The sequence below is a fragment of the Oryzias latipes genome, chromosome 10 (assembly GCF_053564925.1).
Source record: "Oryzias latipes strain Hd-rR chromosome 10, Olatipes_Hd-rR_3.1".
NCBI lineage: Eukaryota > Metazoa > Chordata > Actinopteri > Beloniformes > Adrianichthyidae > Oryzias > Oryzias latipes.
In genome coordinates, this window is record NC_136246.1 from 23,917,476 (window position 1) to 23,944,682 (window position 27,207).

General features: G+C 37.2%; 3 protein-coding genes and 1 long non-coding RNA gene across 11 annotated transcripts; 1 reads left to right on the top strand and 3 right to left on the bottom strand.

Moving 5' to 3' along the window:
- Positions 1 to 354: 354 nt before the first annotated feature.
- rnf44 (ring finger protein 44) lies at positions 355 to 10,303 on the top strand. 8 transcript variants are annotated; one of them, XM_011480356.4, is made up of 11 exons: positions 355 to 730; positions 3,446 to 3,635; positions 3,800 to 4,022; positions 4,151 to 4,318; positions 4,673 to 4,846; positions 4,920 to 5,081; positions 6,384 to 6,499; positions 7,441 to 7,528; positions 7,896 to 8,017; positions 8,095 to 8,194; positions 8,274 to 10,303. In XM_011480356.4, exons 2-11 carry the CDS (start codon positions 3,529 to 3,531, stop codon positions 8,334 to 8,336), a joined length of 1,323 nt encoding a protein of 440 aa, XP_011478658.1. In that variant the 5' UTR covers positions 355 to 730; positions 3,446 to 3,528; the 3' UTR covers positions 8,337 to 10,303. The 8 variants fall into 8 exon arrangements, with proteins under 8 accessions (XP_011478658.1, XP_011478661.1, XP_004073447.1 ...); XM_011480359.4 differs by having other exon boundaries at positions 4,151 to 4,270; XM_004073399.5 differs by lacking the exon at positions 355 to 730 and adding an exon at positions 1,892 to 2,395.
- Positions 6,320 to 7,501, bottom strand: LOC144994913 (uncharacterized). Its single transcript, XR_013658611.1, has 2 exons — positions 7,365 to 7,501; positions 6,320 to 6,544 (listed from the first exon to the last, which is right to left on the bottom strand). It is a non-coding gene; the product is annotated as an uncharacterized LOC144994913 (long non-coding RNA).
- Positions 10,304 to 12,324: 2,021 nt separating the features above from the next.
- Positions 12,325 to 19,522, bottom strand: faf2 (Fas associated factor family member 2). The gene is made up of 11 exons (XM_004073400.5): positions 19,365 to 19,522; positions 18,254 to 18,322; positions 17,758 to 17,892; positions 17,476 to 17,552; positions 17,247 to 17,385; positions 17,054 to 17,139; positions 15,635 to 15,726; positions 15,014 to 15,191; positions 13,885 to 14,056; positions 13,658 to 13,801; positions 12,325 to 13,423 (listed from the first exon to the last, which is right to left on the bottom strand). The coding sequence occupies exons 1-11, from the start codon at positions 19,425 to 19,427 to the stop codon at positions 13,241 to 13,243; spliced, it is 1,338 nt and encodes a 445-aa protein (XP_004073448.1). The 5' UTR covers positions 19,428 to 19,522; the 3' UTR covers positions 12,325 to 13,240.
- Positions 19,523 to 20,190: 668 nt separating this feature from the next.
- pin4 (protein (peptidylprolyl cis/trans isomerase) NIMA-interacting, 4 (parvulin)) lies at positions 20,191 to 26,117 on the bottom strand. The gene is made up of 4 exons (XM_004073401.5): positions 25,962 to 26,117; positions 25,685 to 25,752; positions 21,636 to 21,755; positions 20,191 to 20,553 (listed from the first exon to the last, which is right to left on the bottom strand). The coding sequence occupies exons 1-4, from the start codon at positions 25,996 to 25,998 to the stop codon at positions 20,395 to 20,397; spliced, it is 384 nt and encodes a 127-aa protein (XP_004073449.1). The 5' UTR covers positions 25,999 to 26,117; the 3' UTR covers positions 20,191 to 20,394.
- Positions 26,118 to 27,207: the final 1,090 nt, after the last annotated feature.

The following is a 27,207-nucleotide window of genomic DNA, read 5'->3' on the forward strand; positions in this document are numbered from 1 at the left end:
TTTTTAGGTTTAGTTTTGTTTTAGATTCTTGTTTTTTTGTCTGCAATTAAACTAAAAAGTTTTTTTTTAAGTAAACGATTTTTTTTTTTTTAAATGTTGACACACAACTTCTGTTTTATTTATTTATTTGTTTGTTAAGACATATATATTAATGAGAAGTTAGACTAATTGTTTATGACAAATAATTGTGATATGAGTGGACTCATTTTATATAGTACTTATCAATTTGAGTAAGAAAATTCGTTTTTATTATGCATTCCATATGTTTGACACGAATTCTGATTTTATTTTTTAAAGAAATAAAGCTCTGTGGACAAACTCTTACAAATATGAGGAAACACGCTGCGACTTGTTGCGTGTAATACGGTAAAAATGGCTCCGCGGCGTGTGCTCTCTGCCCTTGCAACACGCAGAAATGGGGGTGTAACTGGGAGCAGCAGAAACCCAAAACATCCGCAAGGCCGGACCGCCACTTCCTGAACACAAATGTGGCTTTACCGAGCATAAGCTTTCGATTTAAAATACCATAAATTGTCAAATTATAAAGACAGGATGTGTTCATGATGTAATATTCCAACGATTAGCACCTTTTTTTTTCAAAGGAAATGGTGAAATCCACGGAATGTTCCACAGGGGAACAGCCGACTAGTGGATGCCGCACTTAGCATAGCGAGATGTGAACATTACAAGGGGGAAAACACTGATCTGGTGGTTGCATATTAACAATCAGGTAACAGATTTGTCTTGTTTTGCTGTATTTGTCTCTTGTTTTGATTTTTGAAAAAGAGTTAGGGAGCGTTTTTCGAGATGATGTTGTGCGCGCTAATAGGGCTTCCATCCTCCTGCCGCTCCTTGTTTTTGCTGCTACTACCGAGAGCGATGTTGTAATGTTTACTTTTACTTTTACGCTGAAAAAGTCAGCTATCTTCTGCAAAAAGTGCACAATATGGATAGCTTGTAGCTGCTACAGCATGCACAAATGTTGTTCTATAATAAACAGCCAAAAACGCGATACTATGGATTAACTCTTCCTTTGACATGATTTGGGCCTGATGAGGCCTAATTAAGCTTACTCGATATCAGCTGCAACATCACCAAACTTATCTTATATAGCAGTTTAACATATCAATTCAGGGACGCAGTTTATTTGATATATTTTTAAGAATGCGAAAGAGTTTCTACCTTGGATATGCAATTACAACATTACATAACCAGCTGGGTCTAGTCAGCAGTAGTTTGGCTTTCACTCAGAGAAGAGATCACATCCTGAGAAAGCACTAAATATTTATTTTTTTTCCTCAGTAACATTGAGATTTTGTGCAGTTTTATTTATTAAAAGAATGCAATCACAGGAAACTACCAAAAATATAGATGCAATAGTTGCAAAAATGCAAGTTGTTTTTTTTCTTTTTCTTATTTTTTAAATGATCAAGTAAACCAGATTGCTTACTTTGGGCACAGTGATTTGTCAGTAGAGAAATGGATGTAAATAATATCTATCTATCTATCTATCTATCTATCTATCTATCTATCTATCTATCTATCTATCTATCTATCTATCTATCTATCTATCTATCTATCTATCTATCTATCTATCTATCTATACTAAATTATTTGTTTTACAACAAAAATGTGTTTGAGTAAGTTAAACAAGTCAGGCAAATTTATAAGAAGGAGATATGCAAGTATATAAATTGTATTGAAATTAATTTCCCTTCAAATAAAAAATTATAATAATCAGACGTGTGCTTAGTTGGAGTAGCGTTACCACGTTAATGATCTGAGCTGTCGTGTTAAATTGCAGCGACTCTGTGTGTCTTTTATTTATGAGCTACTACAAAACAGGAATTGCTTGTTTTGATACTTTGCTGCCATGGCTGTCTGGATGTCTGCTGTCTATGTTTGCAAGCCGCCGATTGGTGGAATTCCAAAGGGGGCGTGGTTTTGTCAAAACAATACATTTCAAGGAACATAGACGCGCCAAGGAATAATTTTTTCATCGTTGAGCAGTAACCTCCGTCTATGTATGGTGTTAAACACTGTTTGATACTTACAAAGAAGCTAACGTGCAAGGGCACACTTTTTGTGTGCATTTTCTTATTTAAAGCAAGTCGCTATGCTGCTTGGGAGAGCGTGTGTTAGCTGGCTAACGTTAGCGAGCTAATGCTAACTCTATCGGGGACTTATCTTTTTTTGTTTTGATTTTTGTTTGCTAGAATTAGACAGGAGGAGGATTTGGTTGATAGTATTTTATTGGATTTTATATTTGCAATATGCCTGTTGGTTACATGAAGTTACAAGTTACAATTATTATTGATGGAAGCCGAGACGTCTTGGATGCTAAAACACCAACAATCTTTTTTCGCCCATCAAGCAAACTAGCTTAAAAAGTAAGGTATGGGCTGTACTCTCCTTTAACCTATGCGTATTATTCTCAAAATTATCCTTTGAAATGTAGCATGTTGTATAGGGAAGTGCTTTGTGTACATTTCACTTGAAGCATCCCGCAGCAACGAAGTCTTGTTTTGTACAAAGCGTTAGCCTAGCTTGTTGGCTAAAAATGAGCTATTCTCCTTCAGCAGGGGGCATTCCACATTCACCAGCTGTGGGGGCCCAGAACTGTCTAAAACTATATACTGCTTTTGCAGTGATTCGCTACTCAGTTTTCATGCTAATTTTAAAAGGCTCAAACTGTATGTGAGAGAACCTCGCCTGCATGCTTATCACATCTTTTGTTGTTGCTTTGTCTCCTGAGCACATGGCTTTCCATGTTTTTGTTCAGGCAGGCTACAGCGACCCCTATTTATCATGTGCTGTTAATTTTGTTTTCTAATAAGTGATATTCCATGACGACCCGTTATACGTCAACAAGATGGCAAAACAAATGAAAATATTTGTTCAAATATTTATAAGAAGAATACACTTCCTAAATAGATACAAAACAAACATTAATTCCTTGACTGTCCTATTCAAATTGAGTGGTACAAAAATAATTTCAGCAACAAGGAACAGCTCTTGTAAAAAACAATAGGTAGATGTTTTGTGTTCTTCAGAGATTGCAGGAAGAAATATATTATTATAGCTATATGTACATGAATACATCTATTAAAACACCAGAATAATATAAATGTTAACAGTGTTTTTTTCTTTTTGCACACTTAATTGATTTATGAGATAAGATTAGATCTACAAAATAAAAAGCCTTTTTTTTTTTTGGCAACTGGATGATGAATTCTTCTTTTCACAATGTAAAAATATTTTATTTTCGTGTTTACGCTGGGCCAAAGTAGCTTATAGTGTAAAACTACCACTCACCATGGCCTCATTCAATACATTTTAGGATGTGTATGAATGTGTACAACAGTTACTCTAAATAAATAAAAAAGATTACAAACACATTGCTTTATAGATGTTGATTGTCAGGTTTTATGTTGTGTTTTTGCAGGGTTAAGACAATCAGGGGCAACATACAGCTGCCTCCACCACAGTTTCCTATCTTGAGTGTGACTCGTCTGCACGACGTCACCAATGCGACCATGGGAAATAGCAGTAAATAGGCTGCCACCAACAGCCCCCTTGAACCCGAGGAGATTCCTTGGAGAACCTTGCAACGCCCCCGTGCACCTCAGGAGAAGGTAAACAGGCAATTTTTTTTATCATTCTTTGTACATTTCCTCCCAAAAAATGGAACAAAACATAAAAAATAAAACTATTATTAATTTATTATCTGAAATGGGTCAAAATGTGTCTGCACTAGCAATAACAGCAATTCATTTTGTTTCCTGCATGACCTTTTAAGCCCACCAGTGAGACGCCAGTGGGGGAGAAGAGACAGGCCTGTACTGCACGTGTCCCCGGTCCAGGATGAGAACTTCCATCATCTGCTTTTCTCACAGCATCACCAACAGGTTCATTTAGATGAGTCCAGACAGTACAGCCACACCAGCACAGCACCACGCATGCTTCACCCTGCTGCTCACCTGCCCCAGCAGAGCCCCATCATGGTTGATTTACATGACCAGGTAAGGATAACCTAGCGGTTTATATATATATTTAAATATATTTAAATATAATTTCTCTGTATTGTTTTCTTTTGTCTGATTAATGCATCTCATAGTAACATATTTTCCTCCCATGTTCTTCCTAAAAGATGCACCAGGGATCAGTTCCAATATCATACACTGTTACAACGGTGACAACCCATGGGTTTCCCATCCACACCGGGCAGCCCCTTCCAGGGTGCAACACTCAGCAGCTCCCAGCATGCTCGGTAATGTTCAGCGGACAGCTCTCTCTGCTCTGCTGCCTTCCTCCTCCTGTGAGTTTGAAAAGGAAGAGCTTAAATGTCAGTGGCATCCATGTAGCTCACCATACTAGCCATGCACTTTGACACAGTTCATGACAAACAAGCTGCTTGGTTTAGAGCATTTTCCAATTATTCCTTTGTTTCCTGTAGCAGTGGTAGATAGTAGGCGAATCATGTTTGTTACTAGGACTGGTGGTGTGGCAGTATTGTCAGTGGTGTTGTTTTGTGTAGCGCATTGCTTCTGTTCACAACATGCTATCATCATGTGATTATAATAGGAAACTCTTTTTATTGAGCAGATGCCTCTTTGAAGAGTGGAATTTGATTGATTGATTTGTTCTTTTGTTGTTGTTTTTCTCTCCTCAGCTTATACAGGCATGTACCATGCAGCATATACCTGTGTCTTATCAAGCCTTTCCGCCCCTGCTCTCCAGCGAGCATTTTGTATTACACCCAACCCCATCTGCACCACCTCACCAGCCACCGCACCTTACTCCTTTGAGCCAGTTTGTCCCTTTACAGCCACAGCATCCGCGCATGGTAAGTCCTTCACTCTGTACTGTTTTGACTCGCAGCGTTTATTGGGTCTGACTGCAAATTCTCGCCATGCCAGCCTCTGCAGAGGGTTGAAAATGAAGTTGACCTAAGAGGGGACCAGCACTCAGTCGGCACGTTCTCATATCCTCCCTCTCACCATCCACCAGCGCTGCCTCCTTCACTGCCCCTACAGTATCTTCCTCAAGAGCCTCTACATCAGGAGCTTCCCTTTGGAGTGGTAAAATTGCCTCCCAGCCACTTTGTGACCTCTATTTCCAAGTAGAAACTGACAGCACGCTAGAACTTATTTTTTTGTAAGCGTGACCTATTTCACACCCATTCAGTGACACACATTCACAGCTGGAGGATGTCCATTACATCCACATTTTCATTATGCTGCTGCTGAACTGGAGCAGTGTGAAGCCCTGATAATTTGTTTAAAAGCACCTTGGCAGCTGTTCTGGGGAAACGACTCCTTCCCCATTAGGCATCATCGTGTGAGCACTGGGGAACTCGAATGAAAGCTAAATGGATATTTTTCTTTTGCAGACACTTTTAGCAGTTTATTAATTGCATTAATTCCAGTTGAAGTTACAGGTCATTTCAATTAGCCTTTTCCTCATCTTTAGTATTAAGAAATTCAAAACTTTAAAATTTGATTGTCGCTTGGCTGATTGTCACAGCAGCCAAAAAATGCACAATGAGGAAGAAAAAATCATACCCAAGTCACATTTTTGGAAGCAATTTGTTCAATAGAATACGGGACTTTTCATCTTAAAGACAAATCATAATAATGGAATAGATAACAATAATAGGCTGAATATATACATGCTTCACTTCCATAACACACTGATGCTTATTTAGCTTCATGAAACACAGTAGGAATCTAGTATATTAGCACAACATATGAACAATTTTTCAGATAAATATTGTATAAAGACTGAACAAGTCGACTGAACTGTTTTACTTTAAATGACTAAATCTTTTCAATTCTTCATCCTCTGTGATTGAAGAACAAGCCCACCAAGCATAAGACTGAGCAATGCTTCTTCTTCTGCATGGCTGTCAGTAGCAAATACTGATACACACACCTACAGTGCCCTCTAGTGGTTGTTGCTATTTATGTTTTTAAAAACCACAAGTCTCACCCCTGCCAAACTATGCAAAATAAACTGCAACTCATACTACTCATAAAAATATGACTTTTAGATTCTTCAACAAAAAATAAAAACAAATCACAAAGACTCTTTCATTACTAAGTAAATTTGAGGTTCAAACTATGTCAGAGGTATTTGATTACTTGTTTTTAATGGAAAAAGAGATTCAACTAACCTTATAAGTGTAATCTTCCTATATATGGTTACTGATTTAAAACTAGTTACGCTTACTCCATACTGCTTACATAGGCAAACATTATGTAAATATAAAAAGATCCAAATATTACTGTTACATTGCATATAAAAGGTGATTGGTAATCATAAGGAGTTTTGCTTTACATAAGTCCATTAACCATGTTTGTATCTATTTCTGGTCTTTTTAGCCATATCCTCATGTGCTGCCACGGCGAGTCAATGGACAGAGATATCGACTGCAGCAACCTCTCCCTGCTCCTCCTCCCCCTCCGTCTTACTACCCAGGCTTCCTCCCTTACTTCCTGTAAGCATTTGTAAACGAAGCGTCCAGTTGGTGTGCAGTCGGGCTCTGAAAACAATTATGAAGACACAACTTTACAGATTGTTTTTCTTTGTGGTTAATTATATTCCATCATCAAAAGACAGGGACAGCAATGATCTGCAATTATATAACAAATAAGAGTTACAGATTTATTTGAGTTTATGTTGCCTCTTAAAAAAGTTTATCCAGATTTCTTTATAAATCAGAATGTAAAAATGTTACCGTTCATCACGTCAGTGTTTTTTTGATTGGTTTGGCTACAAAAAATATTCACATTTGCACAATTATTAGGCATTAGTCTACTCAAACAGTGTCTAAAATGCCCCAAAAACTGCTTACCACATAAGTATATGGTAAATGAGTTGCAACTGCATTAAGCTCCAGAAGTTAAAAAAAACAACCCGAAAGTGACTTGCTTTGTATTTTCCTGATGCAGTGTTGTGTTCGGGTGAAAAAAAACAGAGATGCTGAACATTTTGAAGGAATTTATCTTAGTGAATCATGTATTTCATCAGGTAAACCAGATGAAACGTTTCTTTGTCAGAACAAACATTTAGTTTGGGTGGAGGGGAAAAAAAGCAAAACAGTGATGCAGATACCTGATAAGAAATTAAACTTAAAGGTCCCTAAATTTCCCACAGTGAATGTAATTTATAACATCAAGTTACATTTGGTACTTAATACTTTCCAGTGCTTCAGTCATGTGGATAAAGTTGCTTCTAAATCTCTAATAAGTGATCAACAGTTCGGCTTCCTTCTTGTTTTTGTGCAAATAAATAACTTTGGACCCCCTTTTTTTTACTCTGTTGATTTAAAAAAAAAAACACCTAACGAGTTTGGCTAATACCTTTTTAGCTCATTGGTGTCAAAAGCAAAGCTGCAGGGGTTTGTCCTCATTGGTCAGTGTGCCTCTGTCTCCTCAGGTCAATGCTTCCCATGCCGCCAACGGCTGTGGGCCCAGCCATCAGCCTCGACCTGGATGTGGATGACGTGGAGATGGAGAACTATGAAGTGAGTCCTGACTAGAAAAAAACAGAGCTGAGTAAACATTGTTTATCTATGTGCTGAAAGAAAGAGCCTCAATGGGATCTGCTCCTCTTTTTCCCCCCCAATGAAATATGGAGATCAGATTGGTTTCAGCAGAATCATTACACGTTTAGACAAAAACAAGTTAATTCAGTTGTTGTTTGCATAAACCTTTCTGTGAATGTAACTAAGGATTTTATTCCTCTTAAGTGGCACATTTAGCGTGATTTAGAAACATTTAGAGACTGTTGCCTTTTTCTGTAAGAACTCCAGACATCTATCATCTGTGACTGCACTTGATTATTGGTTCTTATCTGACCCCTAACCCCATTTCCATCTTCCTTCCACAAAGGCGTTGTTGAATTTGGCTGAAAGGTTGGGTGAAGCAAAACCTCGAGGTCTCACAAAAGCAGATATAGAGCAACTTCCGTCCTACAGGTTCAACTCAGAAAATCACCTTTCTGAACAAACGCTGTAAGCATCTCACTCCTATGAAAGCTGGTCTGTTAGAGTAAAACTGACATGTCAGTAATGTATTTATCCCCCCACAGGTGTGTTGTGTGCTTTAGTGACTTTGAGTGTAGGCAGCTACTTCGGGTATTACCTTGTAACCACGAATTCCACGCCAAGTGTGTGGATAAATGGTTAAAGGTAAGTTTCCTCCAAGTTATGAGGACGAATTGTGGGACATCTGGTTTTTTTTTAACTGTTGGCGTGTTTTGACTTCCAGACCAATCGCACTTGTCCTATCTGCCGAGCCGATGCTTCGGACGTACACCGGGAGGTGGAGTGAGAACGGTCTTGAGTTTTGAACTGGATTGCCAGACACATTAAGGCCTGTCTCCACGTGGGGAACACCTGCCACCTAACCCGTGTTCTCCAGTAAATATCGCTTAACAACCCACTGTCCCTAAACAGCAAGCAATCCAGGACCGTCACTGGAGTGTGTTGTACCTCTGCTGTGCTTCATTGTCCAAGTCTCATGAAACCCACTGCCTACTGCAGCCTTTGGCTAGAGTTCTGGGATTATACCAGCCAGTTCGTTCTCTGCCCCCTTGTTGCAGATTCCAAAGATTTTCCTTACAATGCATCGTTTGCTGCTTTTGTTTACAGGGTTTCATTTGTATTCAGTGGATTTGCTTGTGGCATTTATATAAAAGTGGGAGTCCTGCTTTGGAGGGGAGCAGCCGGAAGCCCGCAGGATGATGGGCTGGACACTTTTGTGCAATTAGCAGAAAAAATAATAGGAGTATTTCGCTGTGGGTATCTGTGTTTGGAGGCGCCGCCTAACCATCATAGATGCATGTTTGTGTAGGTGTTGGGCAAAGTAATTTGTTAATAATATATGTTCTGCAATAATGTTTTGAACCGTTTTACCCCTTACTTGTTTAAACTTTGCCTTTTGCTATTGTGAAAGTGTGACTCGCTGTGGTTCCATGCAGATTCTGCTGAGCCTGAGGTCATGGACATGCAGCTGCAGGGAATCTTCTGACCCTGATTATCCAAATGAGGGGGGGGAAACCGATCTGTACAAAAGCAGTCGTGTGTTAATGGACTACATCTTTCGGAGGTTACCCGGCATAACCGCACAAGCGCTACGTCCGCCATCTACGTTAGCGCTCTGCTGGCAAATCTGTGCGCGTATGTGCATATTTTGTGTGTGTGTGCGCGTGTGAGTGTTTGTCCTGTTCACAGAGCCAATGCATTGTGTAACCACTGGATACAGGACAGCATGCTAGGATTTGCATGAACTGTTGATTCAGACTAGCAATATTTTAATCAAGCATTGCCACCAAAATTATCCAATCTTTAAAAAAAAAAAAAAAAAAGAGAAAAAAAAGAATCAAAGACCCACACTCACACAGAAAGCGCCATGTAGGATAACAGTATGTGTGCACGCTGTTAAAAGAATAGCTCACCTTTATCTAAAGTGTCTGGTGACGCCATAGGCCTGTGCAGAAAGCAATATGTGCTGTGAGTTGTGAGTTTAACCGATCGTTTTGTTCTTTTTCCTTATTTTAGGGCTGTTCTTGTGTTTCGTTCATTTGTGAGCCAAATCCAATATCCGCATATAGCCTACTGTTGACATTTCTGATATGCCTTTTTATGACCTTGACAAGCACAAACCTGTTACTCTGAGAAATCTGTGTCATTTCCACTTGCTGGAAAACGTATTTGTTTTGTTTTTAAGAAAAAAACTAAACAAAATGAATTTATTTATTAATCTTTGTTATCCTTAAGTTTGGAGACATTTTGCGTTTGGATATTAAAATCTGGCATCTTGGTCTGGTCATGTTCTAAGGCCATTAGCAGTGGTGTTGTATAAGCAAGTGTATGTATAGCTTCAGTGTGAGTGCTTTTAGGTAAACATTGGAAGACAGAAGAATGTTGAAAACCCTTGTAAAGTCACTGGTGATGCTCCGTGCAGCACCCATTGGATCAGAATGAGCTGGAGGATCGCGCTCAGACTCACGTCAGGCCCCTTCTAGTGTTGACGCCAGAAAACGTAGGGATCTGTTGGGAGGAAGGTGGCACAGTGACGAGCAAATTTCTGTTTTTGAATTCACTTGTTTCTTAACTGCCCCACTAAGCACTAACAGGCAGTTTTAACCTTTGCTTTGACGCAGAAAGGCATTTTTTTTGCCTTGTTTTTTTGGTTTATATTTTATTTCGTTAAGTGAATGTGAGTCTTTAACGTGTCCCACGTTCAAGAGAAAAAAAAGAAGCCATTTAATGACTTAAACCCACAGCTTTGAAAAATAACCTATGTGTACATATCTGTTCACTGGCATATATTGTACGTTTTAAAAAAAAATCACTCAGGGCCTCTTGGTATATAAAAAAAAAAAAATTAAGTAGAGCAGTCCATTTCAAAAGGAAAGGATGCCATGAAAAGGGTATATCTGAATTTAGTTTGGTCCTTTTTCCTTGGATCATAAATGATTTACTGTAGTTGATTATGATATTCTGTTTTGTCTGAGATAGTAGAATATTACACCACTTAAAGACAGGCATGCAGGAAAAAAAATAAGAAAAAAGAAATCAGCAAATATTCCAAAAAAAAAAAAGCAATGTAAACAGCAGCTCATTTACAAGTGTATTATTCAAGCCTGTTTGACTTTTGTTCATGTACTCATATGGTCAGACATGGCGGTTGTGATCTCATCTCTAAACGCGCCACGGTGCACACTATCCTACCTAATTTACTCCTAAATCGACTTCAGAGGTATTTGCATGTCTTAAAAGAGGGGGAAAAAAATAACAAATAGAGAAAAAAAAAGTGTGATATAGTTGAGGAAAAATCTCCAAATCTGGTGGGAAACATATTTAACGGTGCACAATATGCATGCTTGTCGACCAGATCCCAACTGATTTTTAGCTTTAGTTTGCTTTGGGTTCTGGGGGTTTGGATCTTACCGCTCAGCTGAATAACTGCCATGCATTGTACTGCACACATTTGTAATAGAACTGAATGACTACAAGATTTTATTGTGCTGACTTCATTTTATAAAGAGGGGGAAATAAAAGAAAAAAAAATATTCTTGAATCCAGAAATTCTTACATACGTTGTGTTACTGTTCTTGCCCTGACGACTGAAAATGACATGCTCTGAAAAACTACTGTAGTTGATCCAAAAGCCATAGTGAAAAGGTGCTAGATGTTCTGCTTTTAGGTATGGAAATCTCACTTGCGTGAATGCAATAGTTTGCCATGGATCTCATGTATTCTTGAAGCATGTTATATCAATACCCCTAAACAATGTCAGTGAAAATCAATATAGTTTAAGGGATTTAAGAGAAAAAAAATGAAGAAAAAAAAACAGGAAAAAAAGTGTTGTTATACTTATTTCAGTGTAGTACTGTACCTGCCTATCAGGCTCTTGCTCTGAGTGTATCAATATCTTAAAATGTATTGTTCACATATAGATACCTTAATTCATGTTAATGTTAGCACTATTCTTTTGGAATAAATATTTGACAATGTCCAGCTACCCTGTTAAATATAAAGAACTTTCCATTAAGGCCTAGTTAATGAGCTAATTTTTGCGTGGAAAATGAAAATAGAGTCTTGTAGTCTTTCTGTTAAGACTTAATAAAATCACCGTTTGTGTGGTGCAAAACTTTTCCAATAAGCAGCTAAAGGTTTATTTAGGATTGGTGATTGACTGCGCTGTAGATGCCATTTCTTGTTTACCAATGAGTTCCTTTCACTGTGGTGGGACGGTGGTTTTATCGTGGACTCTCCTCGGCCTTCAGGGGTCCTCGCCTGAACACCAGACTAACCCCCCGCCCACCCACCCAGCAGAGCCAGGGGCATGTGTTCTGTGTTAGACTGATTTTTTTTTTTTTTTTTTTTTTTGCTTTGGTACTTGCACATTTAAAGTTACCTCATATGTTTTTTTTCTTTTCTCAATGTATTGGGGGTGGGGTGGGGGGGAGAAAACAACTAATATATATTATATATAGGAAATGGTTCTTTGTTATCATTTTTTCATTCCATCGGAATCATTGTTTGTAGCATTTAACATAACTGGTTAGTGTATTATATATACATCTGTATACTGTTTGAAATTTTTAAGATTTGTACTTTTTTTAAATTAAAGTTGCTAGTTATGCTTTACCAAGTAGTGCAATCATATTTTTTTTAATTATTGTGGCTGATTTGAGAGGGTTGTTCACTAATAAATGTATGATGTATACCAATACCGCTCGTGTCATTTGACTTTGCCCTCATCTAAACGACATATTACACACACACAAAAATCTGAATCATAACCAAGCTTTTTTTTTGTTTAAATGTTTAATTTATATTTGGAAAAGTACAACTTTACAAGAGCCCATTCAGATGTTACAGGCAAAACAGGCATCTATGAGAAACCACAGGCACACTATGGGCAGACTTGAACTATACTAGATAAAGCCACATGGAAAAACTGTGGCTTTTGTGTTAAATATTTTACGTTAGAACTTCTTGAGCTTGAGGCAGTCTGCTTTATAGTGACAAACCTGCGTTTTGGTCATTTTATGACACAGAAGTCAAAAATAAAATAAGGTCAATTTGGAAACTTTAAATACATAACTTATGTACAGGTAATGGCTCATTGAAACAGGGTTCCCAAATCTTTAAATCGTGTCCACCGTCCTCCTGGAAGAGTTTCTTTCATCATAAAAATCGTTTACTTAAATGTTTCTTAATCAACAATAATAAATGGAAACTTTGGACAAAAAGGTGTCAATGTGGATGAACAGAAACAACTTTCATTTAACCATTGAAATGTATGCGATGCAGCAGCCTGTTAATGAGGAATAACACATGGTGGCTCATGGGAGTTGGCTCTGCTGCTACTTCAGCAGCTGATTAGTTCAATGCTGCAACACTGAATGAGAAGGAAGAACAAGAGTTAACCGGTATCTAGTACGGATGATAAAGAAGCTTTCTGCACAGAAACAAAGATGAGCTCGGGTAAGGACTTCCAAGAGATATATTTATTTGAAAAAATTCAAGACTTTCCAGGCTATTGGGAACCCTGTCAACCAAACAAGCACTGAATGCAGGGGTGGTTCAACTCTCCAGGTCAAGCTCAATGATCCCTTATGCATAATGGCCATTTAACACAATATGAAAAAGAGGAGGGGAGGAAGATGAGTGGCTGTCAGAGGAGAAATCGGTTTCCACAGAGGGAGGTGGTACCATCTATCAATCGTCCGTAAGGTCTTGAACAAAAAGTACCTCCGAGCGGCTGAGCCCAGCCTCTTTTAGTGAGGGGGGGTTGGGTTGTTCTTCAGTGGGGAGGCAGGGCAAGACTCGACGAGGGAAGTTTGTGACTATCTGAAACTTCTCTGGCGTTTCTTTCAAAGAGAACAGGAAGTCGTGTATTACCTGTGGAAGATAAATCAGTCAATCATAGATGCATCAGCGTACGTGTAAGGTGCTTCTGGAAAAACATTATTTATTGGGGAAAAACTCAATGCTTTTTAGAGTTTTACTTAAGCTATCTCTAACATAACTTTGTTTAAAACCTTTTTAAAAATCAAAGTTAGTTAAACCAAAGAAGAAAATCTTAATGCATTTTAGAATTCACCAAACAGAAATCTGATTTCAACCGTTACTGACCGTCAGAGATTGGCCAAACAGGAATCGCCGTTCCACCCGTGTGTCATTGGGCAGCTTGAACACTATTTTGACACTTTCTGGATCATCTGCAGGAGGCTCCAATGGAAGACATTCAGACTTCCTCTCCTTCTCCTCCTCCAGGTTCTGAAATCCAAAAGCGTGCCATTTAATTGAGAACGTTTTACATGGCGAGAACATTGTTCTTATCTAAAGAAAGCAATAGTCACCCTCCGTCTCCGCTCCTCAGCAAGAGCACTCTGCCGGACCTTCTCTTCCTCTTGCCTTCGCTGCTCCAGCTCCTCCCTTTTCTTTCTCTCCTTTTCCTGGTCGGCACGGAGGGAGACGAGATAAGCCTCGTCTTGCTGCTGCCTCAAAACTTGGGTCTGGTTTCTCTCCTCACTATAAACCAAAATATTTATTTAAGTTAATTAATAAAATTAATTAAAAATTAATTAAATTAATTAAATTAATTAATTAAAAATTAATATGTGTTGTTTATTATCCCAGTAAATGCTTATTAAACACGGAGTATATAGGTATTTAAAGCAACGATAAGACCATTATAAAACGACTTTGATGATGATTTGAACGTGATGTCTAACTCACAAGAGGAGAGACCTGGCTTCAGACACGATGCCACCTGACACCATCAGCCAGGAGCAGAAATTATACAACTTACTCTAACCCAAAAGTGTTCAGAAATGTGTTAAAAAAGAGAAAAAGAACTTATATAAAACCATAAAAAACAAAAACCATAACTGTTGCAGTCCCCCTATATCGAGCGATATGCGGGGACTTATGGGTCTAGTTAAGGACCACCTGACCCTCTTTGTTAACTTTTTGCACAGAAACTGAATGAAAAATCTCACATTTTCTCTAATTCTCAAATTTTCTTTTTCATATCGTGTTAAATGAAAATGAATTTCACAGTACACGTCTATTTTGGTAGCATTAACCGATACCATGTGGTGGTTTTAACCCAGAAGATCTACACCACAACTTTCTATAATAAAAGCAACCATTTCTTTTAGAACATTGAGCTTCAACAGAAACGTCATCCAACTCTCTATAAATGTCCATGTTGCAACTAAAACGTCATCTCAACTCCAACTGTTGTTTAGTGGCTGTGCATTAGTGTGCAGTGCCTGTCTGCACCGCTTTGACTCACATGAGCATCACACATTTTACAATGAGTTTAATGTGCTTAATGCACATTAAATAAAATAAGAAAAAGGCTTTAACCCACATATTTGTTTCAGATCGTTGATACACTAGTGATCAATTTAATTTTTAAGATCAAATATAAACAAAATCGATTTCCTGTTAAGATATTAAAAAAGATCCCGTTTCACACACCGTTCAAGGCGCTCTGACATCAGATATGTTTGGTTGGCATCCATGATGAAGGTGAGCTGATTGATGAAGTCTTCTGGCTGAATGAGACCCTCCAGTCTGCCCACCACAGTCATCCTGCGGTCCTTGAGCATGATCATGGCCAGGAATGGATAGGTGTTCTCCCGCAAAGCTTGGGACACTTCAACCACAACATTCAAACCAGACACTCAAGTACTTTTGTTGGAGCAGAAGCGGGATGCTACTAATTCATAATAAAACATTTTCCTTTTGGATATATTTGTGCCACTCCAAGGTCTGAGTTAAATGGCTATGCAGATTTAATAAGCTATATTTTTTTATAAATTAAAAATATTTAAGATAAAAAGCAGCATCTTTGAAATTATTATATAAAACAGTACCTTTAGAAACATTATTTTACAACACCAGAGTAAAAATTACTTTGTACTAAAATATGAATGTCAATGATGCAGATTTCCTTATTAAAAATAACCCTGTCTTGGTAATTAAATATGGATAAATTGCATTAGAAAGAACCTTATTTTATCAAACATGAACTTGATGTTCAGAACAACGAGTGACATTTTACAAAAGTATTTGACTGACGGCATAAAAAGGACAAACCTCTGTAGCCTTCAGGCTTGCTGGTTGAACATGCCCAAAACAGCATTTGTGTGTTGAGGAAGGTTATGACTTCTTCTGTACATAACGTCGAACTAAAAAGGGAAACAGTAGATAACAAAACAAATACTTCTTTAGTCTGGATATATTATCCCAAAGCAGCTAGCTATACATTTTTTTATACAGATGTTAAATTCAATAAATGGATAGAGCTGTAGATTGTTACTTAAGCCATCTGAAATCAAACCCAAATTCTCACTATTTTCCATAAACATTCAGTGAGTATTGTGGACTTTCTTTAACTGAAGGCTACCAACAATTTTGCCCACCACTGAATATCTTTGCAATGGATGAATTAGAAGTGAAATAGTATGTATTTAATCATCATCATCTATACCTTTATCTTAAAGAGGAGACCAGGCTAAATGAAAAATAAAATATAAAAACACTAAGAAAGAAATGATCACTTTAAACAGTGTCACCCTCAAAAGTTCTTCGGTGAACTTCCTGGTTGACTTCTGCAGTAAACAAAACAAATGTCACAGCTGTTTGTGCCATTTTACAACAAACTACTGAAAATGTCCTCCACAGATTTTCAAACCTCAAATTTTAGCTGACTATAATTACAGTAAATAAATTACGAAAAGACACAGCAATACCTAAATAAAAGCAACTCTGTAGCAACAAGAAAACAGTCCTTTGATCTAAACTGACAAAGTGTCTCCAGACAGAAGAACACAAGCCCCGCATAACAAAACTGCGTTTACTCTGTCTCGCCATTGTCTGTTGTTCTGCATTTGGGTTTCCGGCTGTAATTACTGGATTCTTTTGCTGGTTCGCTGTGTTAAGCCTTGTTCTGTAATGTTCAATCGAGAAAACAAAAAAAAACTTAAAAGGAAATTGATACAATTTTCATAATATTCTAAAATTCCTATTCATCTTTATTTTTATTAATATATTTCAAACAAATTTATTTTTTTCAGAACACATATTAGTAAACTGAACTTCAGTCTTTTTTTTTTATCTAAGTCATTAGAAAATAAGAACCTTCACCGACACTTTACTCTGAAATTTCATTTACTTCCCTAACAGTTGCACATTCAGTTTGTTTAGTATATAAACTGAAAATTTGTAATTTAATAGCATCTTTGAGCAGTAATTACATGGTCTGAAGTGTATTTTCACTACATTTCATAGTAAAAATACACTTCAGACAACATAATTAGATTTTTGGTATTTGGAAGATCATAATTCGGAAATCTCTGACATCACATTGTAGTTGCATTTTCGGGAACAGATTGTAAATATTCGAGTATTCAGATACTCGTAACAGCTCTATTGGGCTAATATATCAACAGTCTTTGAATGAGTGCTACATATTCAGGAGTCCAGATGGCCACAACACAAAGATGATTACTATACCGGCAAAACTCGTCTGTGTCTTGATGGTCGTCTCCATGAAGATACACTAACAGGTAGCGGAGTTCCCGTTTGGCATCATTCAGTGCCTGCAAAGCAAACACAAACAGACAACACAAACGTGCTCAGTTTCTATGCCATTCCATCTATCCGCTTCTGTTAAATGTGTTTCTATTCTCTCCAACTATCTTTTCACCTGGCTGTAGGTCCCCTGGTAAAACACAGGATGTGACCGGCCATACTTCTCTTCAAAACTTTGAATAAAAGACACCACATCTCCAACAGGGTCTGTCACGCGACCGCGAGGATCTGGCCTAATGAACCGTAGGGCAAACCTTGAAAATAAAGGGGAGGACACATGTGAAACTCTATTGCTTTAATGCATAAATGAGCAAAAGTACCTTAAGCAGATGTGATTCAATTACCTGAATATGTCCAGGAGTGTGTAATATGTAAATCTGAAGGGGAGCATTATCAAGTAGTAACTCCATCCTAGTAATCCCTGCAAAATAGCATTTAATAGCAATTAATAATAAATAAATAAAAACTGAACAGCAACACACAATGACAAATCAAAAGAAAAACAGAGACGACTTCTAGAAAAACAACAGTGCCATAGTTTCAAAGACCATACATATCAAGCTAGAATAAACAATTTTTTTCTACTAATCTTATCTGGGGTTGAGATAATACGAATAAAGACATACCCGGGGTTGAGGCCGTGAAACGATGTAACTATAAACTCTATGGTCTGCTGTGTTAACCTGAAGCGGTCTGGATGGAGGAGGATTGAACACACTAGGAACTCCTTCCTGCTCATTGAGTCTGTCTTGCACTGCAGCCTGAAAACCAAACACAGCATTTCTAGACAGTCACACTTTACAATAGCTGAAGCTCCAATTGTTTGGACAGTGATCAGAGAATTTTCAGTTTGTACATTCAAGCAAGCAAAATGAAAATCCAATGACAAATTAAAATACCCGTTTGAATCATTATTTTTGTTTTAATGTAATTTAATTGTAATGATACAGTTTCTTTCAGTGGTTAAAAGTCAAAACAATTGCTTCTCCAATGTCTCCTATTCACAGTAGCAGTTAATCAATAACTGCTGATTCGACATTAAAAACTGTTCACTGATTTTTCAAAGAGACCCTCATAGGGTCCACAATGTGAGCATATATTTGGAGAAAAAAGAAAACATACCTCTATGTTCCAATTATGTTGCTCTAATGTTCGGCGACATTGGTCCATTGATTCCAAACCTGTTAAATCCTGTTAAACGTGAAGTGAAAGTCAAGCTGATGATGACAGCGGAAAGAATGTAAAACTAGTCAGATTTTTTTTGCCAAGGTCCCCCTCCTTAAGCCTCAAATTTAATGTTAAAAAAATAAAAAAAAATAAAAAAGCTTTTAAACAGACACAAATAGATCTATCAACATTCCTCTCACAGTATTAGATCATTAGTTCACCACAGGTTGGCAGCCTCGAAGAACTTAAGAGTAACAGATTTTTATGAGGAAAAACAAACAAACAATGATTTTATAAATATTTAGGGCTCTGAAATGGCTGAAAAAAAAAATAGAAACAGCATGATGATGTAGCTGACAGACTAATGATCTCACTAATGTAGCCTTTATGTGGCAGTAAATTGACTTTTGTTTTCAAATGTAAGCTCTGGCCTGCTCGTTTGTAACAGAAACTTGGGATTTGAAAGATTACGCGAAAAAAATGAATCCACAAACAATTACGTTAAATGTGACTGAGAGGCGATCCTCCTACAGTCTGAAGAATTCTGATCTCGGGTATAACGACAAACACGAGCAGACAAGTCTCTGTGTTGCAACGTAAGATCTATTGACACAACTGGAACGGTTTTTCTTTTCTCCCTAAAACTCCAGAAAGAATCAGGTTAGAATGACAGATGTGCTAATGCTCATAGGGAACGTCAGTGAAAACCTAAAATGGTATTTAAATTAAAAAAAAAAGAAAATAGTACGAAGGTAGGTAGAATATTTAAGATAAGGACTGGTTGTGTTTTTTTTTACAACACAAAATAAAAGTAGCGTTTTTAAAGCCACTCTGTGTCCCTGAAAGTCGGCTAACTAGTTAACTAGCTTAGCTATTTTAGCTAGCCTCGCTAACGCCAGCTCTGACTCAAGTTGACGTTGGGGGGAATTATCGAAGTTGACCGTGCAAAAAGGGTTCCCACATACAAATCTTAACAAGTTAACGGTGACTCACTATCGGCAAAAACATACCGACACACAAGCTATCACACATGTGTGTGGAAATGAAAAAAACTTAGTCTGTCTACCTGAAATTGAAGGAGTTTTTCGGTCTGCGCCTGGGATAATTCTGGCTCCTCTGGCGCCGCCATCTTACCTCGCCAATCATCTAGCAAGGCTTAACAACGTCAACCGTCTTTTCCTGGTGCGGTTCCGTCACGCGGTGTGCAGCGTGCTGCCCCCTACTGTTCTGGCTGTCACCCAGAAGACCAACAAATAAAAATACAAAAATATAAAGAAAGAAAAAAAGAAACTAACAATATAGTGTTTAATTAAAAGCTAAAAATAACACCAGTCTTCGTTATTTAAATTAATTTGTCTTTATGTAAATAGATATATCTATATATATAAATATATACTGTATATCAATATATACACACACACACATATATCTATCTATCTATCTCTCTCTATATATATATGTGTGTGTGTGTGTGTATATATATATATATATATATATATATATATATATATATATATATACATACACACACACACACACACACACACATATATATAGAGAGAGATAGATAGATAGATAGATATACATAGATAGATATTATTAATTTTGTCATTACAGTATAATTATTGTAATTATTTAGTATCTTTCTAAAATTGCTTAGATTTACCTATCATTTTTTTATTAAATATGATTGGGGTAAGTTAAAAGTAAAAGTATACAGTAAAAGTATTTAAAATGTAAAACAAATGTCCATAAAGCACATTTTATATGTAATATAGTCATGTTCACATTTATAAAAGTGAATCTTACTTTTCAGAATACCAGAACATGATTTTATCTTTGTTTTTTTCTGAAAGTATCACACAATTGACACCAAATGATTAAAAAAGGCATTTATTTGGAACGTCTTTATTTTATTATTGGAATTCAACGAAACACCTTAAACTGCAAAGAAAAATCCAGAAAATTCCAAAAGCCAATCTTGTTGAAGTAGTTCACAAAATTGCTGCGCAAGTTTCAATCATATGTTTGTCTGGTCCTTTTGGCTTTTGCACATATCACTGTTTTGTCCAATCTCATAGAGAGAGAGGCTAATTTTACTTTTTCCCCTCAACCATAATGATGTGATACCCAAACTTTGTCTTGACAGGAGGGTCTGTATAAACCGGTTTGTCCATTGAACTGATGGGTAACGCAAACGCCGCCTCCTGGAAAGGTCCGACCATTGATCCTCGAGTCATCCAGCCCAGGTCACCCTGTTGACAACACAATGATGAGGGAACCACAAAAAAATTGTAATAATAATTTAATTTACTTAATATTATATTAATTTGATAGACTCTTTGTTTCCCTTGGTATAGAATGCTCATTTTTAACTATGACCTTTTGTAAAATCTACTGTAACACAGTTTACACTCTGTGTGTCTTTCTTCTAATTGTTCTTTTTTAATATGGTTTGTGGATTTTCTTCATGGCTTTTTGACTGACCAAGAAGTCTAAATGAAAACTAGCCTTTTAGCTTAATTCTAGCATAACTGTATAGTTATGTTGTATGTTTTGAACATTCACTGTCATCTATTGAAATATAAAAGAGAATCGCTCTTAATAGTAGAAAACAAATAAAACAGCTTAGCCACAACATAGCTATGTTTAACCCATTTTTTTATGTCAATTTATATATATATTTCCACTAAACTCTACCATTTTTCTTCCTAAGTATGTATAAAGCATAGTGTTTTTTTTAAGAAACAGAGATGGATTAAGTAAAAATTTCAGGCCATATAATAATGATCTATTATGTTTTCAATCCATAAAAAAGACAACATTTTAGACTTGACGTTTTTCTGAATGGATTGGCATTTTCTTTAGCAGAAGCCCCATTAACTTTTGCTGTTGAGACATTAGAATGTATTGCTCTTTATTTATTTTTTGTGATATTTTTTAGTATGTTACTCTGAATGATGAGTTTTTTTGTCTTTTAAACTTTTCATCCTATTTTAGTTACATTGTTTACATCATATGTTAGACATCTGATAAACCTATATGAGTCTCACTCATTCTTTTATGTTGTACCTATGATTTGTTTAAATATACAAAGAAACTAAAATTAACTAAATTCATGACAGGCTGCATAAATTGGATTAATCAAGAGTTCAAAAAATTCGGACACCACATATTAATTACAAATCTAAAGTATTTATTATTTGTTTTTACTTTAGATAAATACAATTACGGCAGACATTTTTACCTTTTTATGGTAGAAACGAACTCCTTAGAGTTTAAACAAAGTAAAAGGACATTTTTTTATGACCAATGAATCATTAAAAGGCAGACTTACTCCTTGTCTGGCTTTGTCTTCACTGTACTGTGATGCTACTTCACTGAAGCGGACACCGGCCTTCAGTTTCTCCATGGCCTCCATGCATTTTCCATGTTTTTCACAGAGGATATGTCGAACCTAAAGAACAATCCAAAAGAAACTTTGGTTTCAAGACACGCACTAGCAGTCAACAGATTAAGAACACTGCAACTGTCTGTTATTTTTTATCCAGGAAATAAAAGTCCAATGAAAAGCTTGAAATGGTGCAAAAAGGTAATTAGTGAACCTTTCAACCAAAAACTGGAAAGGAATTTTTTTTATTTTTTAAATCAAAATTGGATCATTTTAGAAAAAAAAAGATGACTGCGGTCACACAGGATTAACATTAAGGTGTAGTGTACAGTTCCACTTGATTTTATGTGTACTTTTAGTGTGGTTATTTGTGTATACTAATTGTTTGTTGCTTTGAGTTGTCATGTGGAGCTGTACCTGCCTGAGGTGGCCTAAAGATGGTGCCGAACTGAGAAGCTCTCCAACAGCCACTATCTGTAATCCATGGGGAAGGGAATAGTTTCTCTGTTCTCCCGTTGTTGATGTTTTTGCTTCAACCCCCCCATGGTATCAGTAGTGGTTTAACCCACTCATTTAAAAGTCCTCGGCTGTGTGGTAATGACAGGTCAGTCATTTGATTCTTTCCTTACGTTAGTAAGGAATTATTTGGAGTTAACGTTGACCTCTTTTAAACCAGTTGGACCTTGACAACATTGTTCGACATTAAAAAGGATTTATTTTTGGATTAAGTTCCAGTCCTCTCAGCCGTGATTGCCTGGTCCATCACAGATTAATGTGTTTTTTTGTGCGTTTCTGTGTTTAAGTGGAGATTTGGCCGCAGAGTTTGAGGGATTTCTCTTGTTGTCAGAGGATAATACTTCAGGTGAGGTAACAGATTTATGGCAATGATGCCTTTGAGCCCAGAACTCGCAGAAAACGACTTTTTGCTGAAAGTTCTTTTTGAGAAACCTAAACAGCCACTAGATCCCATGAATCAAATCATCTGTCCTGTAAAACGAACAAAGTAGCTTGATGCTAGTACTTTCACTAACTAGCAAATGAATTCCCCCATGTCACCTGATGGAACAACACACGCTGCGAAACTGACAGGGAGGGGCCAGCACTGAACGCCATTGAGTTGGTTTGGGATGAACCACCGGTAATCAGAAAAGTTATAGCAAAGCAACCAATAGGTGGCAAATATTTATGCAGAAAGAACTTTCTGAAACATATTTCATTTCTATTGTAGATAGAAAGCTGCATTTGTGTTCAGCTGTACGTTAGTAAGTGCTCCAGGTTTTCATTTTGTAAATCCGGTAATGCATTAGTACTATTCTTTCATTTCAAAATATGACAAGATATTCCACTGAATACTTTTCACTAAAAAGCTGGAAACACATAGATTTTTGACTCATAGTGTATTTATCAAAATCGCAAGTAAACTGTAATAGAATCTACAGCCATTCCGTAACACTGCAGAAATGTGTTGTTTTTAAATTGATCATAATGTTCCTACAAATTTGAGACTAACAGTAAAATAAGAAAAGAGGAGTCACCTGTAGGTGTTGACATTACTAAAGCAACATGAGATGTAATCGTTACTAATGTGAGATTTTCCAACTGTGTCATTTTGTTGGGTGGAACTTACGTATTGCTCCGAGCTAAAACTGGCAAAACATTTATTCTTAATACTAATTTATGGTAACAAAACACTACTTTGTGTGCAAAAAAACAATACGGTAATTTGTAGCCACAAAATATCAATTTGTGCACAGAAAATTCCAATTTGTGTCCACGAAATACTAATTTGTGCACACGAATATTATTAATTTGAGGAACAAATTGAGTTTTTTGTTTTGTTTTTTGAATTTCATGTTCCAGGCTCCATAGTTTAGCATTTTAACTAAGAAGTCCCGCTTTGCACAGGAATACATACATATGCAACATTTTATAGGCTTTTTTTTGTCAATAAAACATTTAAATGTGGATCCAAAGTCAACATAAAAGTTAACCAAATACTTAAAAGAAGAACATTTCATCTATGTAAACTATGACTTCTGCAAAAACAGAGCTCACATGAAAATATTAGACAAAACAGCAAATATAGTCTGACCCACATTTAATAACAACAACAACAACATAGAACAATTTGCTGGATCTTTTATTAAGGCGTGGCAAAAGACCCGGGGCCTGTTTCAGAAAGGAGGTTAAGTGTAAACTCTGAGTGCGTTAACCCTGAAATCAGGGAAACCCTGGGTTTTCCGTTTCAGAATGGGAGGTTTGTTAAACCAGAGAAAGCAGAGTAAGTCAAACCCGTTTCTGAAAGAGAGGTAACTTCTACTCGGAGTCAGTGTCCATGGTTACTTACGCTGTGAACCTAACCTGGTCGGGAGCAGGTTTTATTCTCCAAACTCGAAGTTTCTGCCGGTCCCCTCCCCTTTTTAAAGACGAAGCGGTATGTTTCGCTTTAACCTTCATTGCCCAAATTTCCGTCACACAGAGACGGTCTACGTGACAAGAATGGCTTGTTCTTTTTTGGAGGACCCAATAGACGAGGAGGCTGCATCAATTCGTAGAGAATTATATTTACCTTGTACGAGGATTTTGAGATGACTCGATTTTTTGTCATTTCCCCATACGTTTTTGTTTGAGCGTTACCGTTTTTCATTGCAGTCAATTCCACATATACAATGAAAACAACATTAGGTATTGCTATGTAGATGTTTCATATGTCAAATATTGTCAACAAAGCCTACATCAATGACATGCTCAAATTTGACCTGATTGATTTATGTTTTTATACCTCATTTTTAGCTGCTGCCATGTTCTTTTAATTCCTGCAGGATTGCATCTACATGAAAATGAAATCAGGGACATTGAATTAGATTAATGTAACAATTACTTTTTGGAAACACAATTTGCTAGCACTGCTTACTTTCTTAATCCCGTATAAACCTATACCACTTGATCAATACAAGGGTAGTGTTGCAGTGTGTGTGTGCTGAGCGGGGTGCGATCCACGATAGACAGGGGGAGGGGCGATTGCAGGTGCAGATGGGGGGGGGGGGGGGGGGGGGCACGGAGCGGAGGTGTGTGCGTGGGATATATTGTGTGTTCGGAGGACGGAGCACTTAGTTAAATAAAGAGAAGGTGTCATTCCCAGAATAACTGTTTTGGAGTCATTCTTAATCCGCTCTGGAGGTTGAGGGTTTCCAACGGGAAGTGAACCCCGAAGGAGAATTCCCTTCGCACGGTCGGTCGGAAAGACGAGAGAAAAGAAAGGAGAAGTCTTCGCGCAGCGAAAGGTTCAACAGTAGACAAAAGTTCACTTTTAAAAACACAATTGCATGTATTAATATTAAACTGACCAACGTTTGCAAGAGGGTGAGGTTAACAAGAAAGTCCTCTAAACATTACCGACATTAAATGCATTTTTCCCCCAGATTGGTTCTGTACACTATGCAGCATTTCATGCAATTACACCAGGAATAACACTTCAAAAGTACACCTAAATATCCCCATTTTTTATTTCACACCGTACGCTATTTAAAAAATTATTACAGTCAATATTTTATGACAATGATTTAAATGCAAACTTAGGCATTAACTTGAGCAGCTATGTTTTCCCACGCTAACTGTCTCTGTTTTGCAGATGCAGCGGTGTTGCTTTTCTTCTGGAATAATATGTGCTCATATTCACTGTAACTCTGCAGCAGCACGTCAAGTTCAGCTGGCGAAAAATACGCAGACCTCTTTTTTTCACGGTTGCCATGGTGACTCGTGATATCTGCGCTCCATTGATAATGGCTTCTTATAGACGCGGTGCGCACGCTTAACTCCGAATCAGTCCACTCAGAGTTGATTGATCTAACTCGGATCAGCTTCTCTGAAACAGAAAACTCAGAGTTGTTAATCTCCCGATTGACCAACTCGGAGTTCAAGTTCAACCTCAGAGTTGGTTGAACCTCCTTTCTGAAACAGGCCCCTGATTTGACTGAGTCTGAGGTTCTGCTTACCTTCACAGAAGTACCACCCTTGGGAGCCTTATCTTTCTTTTCGGCATCTGCACTTCCTGCAGCAGCTCCTACACAGAATACATCACCAGAACATGAAAACAGCGAGTTGACACTATCACTATCACTCATGAATCACTTTCAGAAGAAGCAACCGGAAAGCCTTATTGTTAATAATAAATACAAGACGAAAGAAAGATTGGGTTACAAATTAATGCTGTATAAAACATGCGGGCTTTCAAACATCAAAATAATTTGGGATTTATTACGAACGACTAACCTTTACCACCCTTACCACCTTTCCCTTTTGGCGGCATTTTACATAAAACAGAACAGAATTACCCAGTAAAGAACCTGAATAACTGATAGCAGCGTACACTCATGCTATGTTATGATAGCATGATTTCCTTCTTCTTTTGGTATATTAGTTGAAAATCGCAACGATCAAGTTTTAGCCCTGCCCCCTGGTGGCCAAATTCAGAATTGCAGCAGCTTAGTGGTTGAAGCAGGGAACAAAATCCTCTTGATCAGGAAAATCCATTTACTGTCAGGAAAACAGGGAATATTTTACCACTAGTGTTTAAATATACTACTGTGTGTCAACAAATCCCCCCCCAAAAAAAAAAAAAAACAAATCCCCCCAAAGTCTTCTGTAGTTCAGTGCTTTTTTAACTCTTTTTTTTTTTCAGCCAAGGTCCACTGTTTCCCTGATAAAAAATCACAAAGCACACCACCAACTGAAAATGGATAGTAAAATAAACTCTTTAGTCTGTATTAACGGGATACAAATCTTCTGATAAAATAATCTTGAATAAGAATCAAATAAACATGAAGAAAATAAGTATCTTGTAATCTTTCATTATTCTTTTAAACTCTGAACCTGTTTGGATAAAGACAAAGATAATTTTCTGACACTGGTAAATCTTTTTTAGACCAATTATGTGAAACTGAATCCTTTCCCGTGGCACACCTGACAGTCTCTCACTGCACACAGTGATTAAAAACAGTGGTTCCCCATCTTTAAAAAAAACGTTGATGTCAGAGTTCCTTTCCTTTATTAATATCAATATTCTACTGTTTTGGTTCACAGAATTGTCAAGCCCGCACATACACACTCAAGCGTTAGTGACAGTGCCGTAAAAACCACACTGTCTAGCACACACTCACAGACCACCAAGTGTTTCACACATGTAGTCTCATTGATTGGGGCATTGCTCGATGACACATTGATGCCCTCCTCTGTCTTCCTGCAGTCATTCACTATCCGAAGGAAGCAATGATGATGAAAAACTATTATTAAAAAAAACAAGCAGATGATAGGAAACAATGAAAAGAAACAATGCAGTGAGTAACCTAAACCATATTTTACTGGAACAAATTTTTTTTTCTTGCAGTCACTTTTGCCCAATTGCATAATTCCTACCAGGGGAAATATTTTAGATTTTTTTTGTCTTGAAATAAACATGTTTCATAAAAACCAGGACCAAAGAATAATTGACAAATAAAAATGAAAATACCTGTGCTTC

Bases quoted from the DNA above. Each gene is read 5' to 3' on its own strand.
- rnf44 (XM_011480356.4), top strand. From the start codon at position 3,529: ATGCGACCATGGGAAATAGCAGTAAATAGGCTGCCACCAACAGCCCCC. The intron at 5,082-6,383 runs GTAAAATTGCCT...TGGTCTTTTTAG, and splicing joins AGGAGCTTCCCTTTGGAGTG to CCATATCCTCATGTGCTGCC. The intron at 7,529-7,895 runs GTGAGTCCTGAC...CCTTCCACAAAG, and splicing joins TGGAGATGGAGAACTATGAA to GCGTTGTTGAATTTGGCTGA.
- faf2 (XM_004073400.5), bottom strand. From the start codon at position 19,427: ATGGCGGCGCCAGAGGAGCCAGAATTATCCCAGGCGCAGACCGAAAAA. The intron at 15,727-17,053 runs GTATAGTAATCA...TTCCCTTTTTAG, and splicing joins GACACAGACGAGTTTTGCCG to TTCGACGTTATGTACAGAAG. The intron at 15,192-15,634 runs GTTTGTCCTTTT...TTGTGGTTGAAG, and splicing joins CAAGCCTGAAGGCTACAGAG to TGTCCCAAGCTTTGCGGGAG.
- pin4 (XM_004073401.5), bottom strand. From the start codon at position 25,998: ATGCCGCCAAAAGGGAAAGGTGGTAAGGGTGGTAAAG. The intron at 25,753-25,961 runs GTTAGTCGTTCG...TATTCTGTGTAG, and splicing joins AGGTGGTAAGGGTGGTAAAG to GAGCTGCTGCAGGAAGTGCA. The intron at 21,756-25,684 runs GTAAGCAGAACC...ATTGTTCTTTAG, and splicing joins AGGGTGGTACTTCTGTGAAG to GTTCGACATATCCTCTGTGA.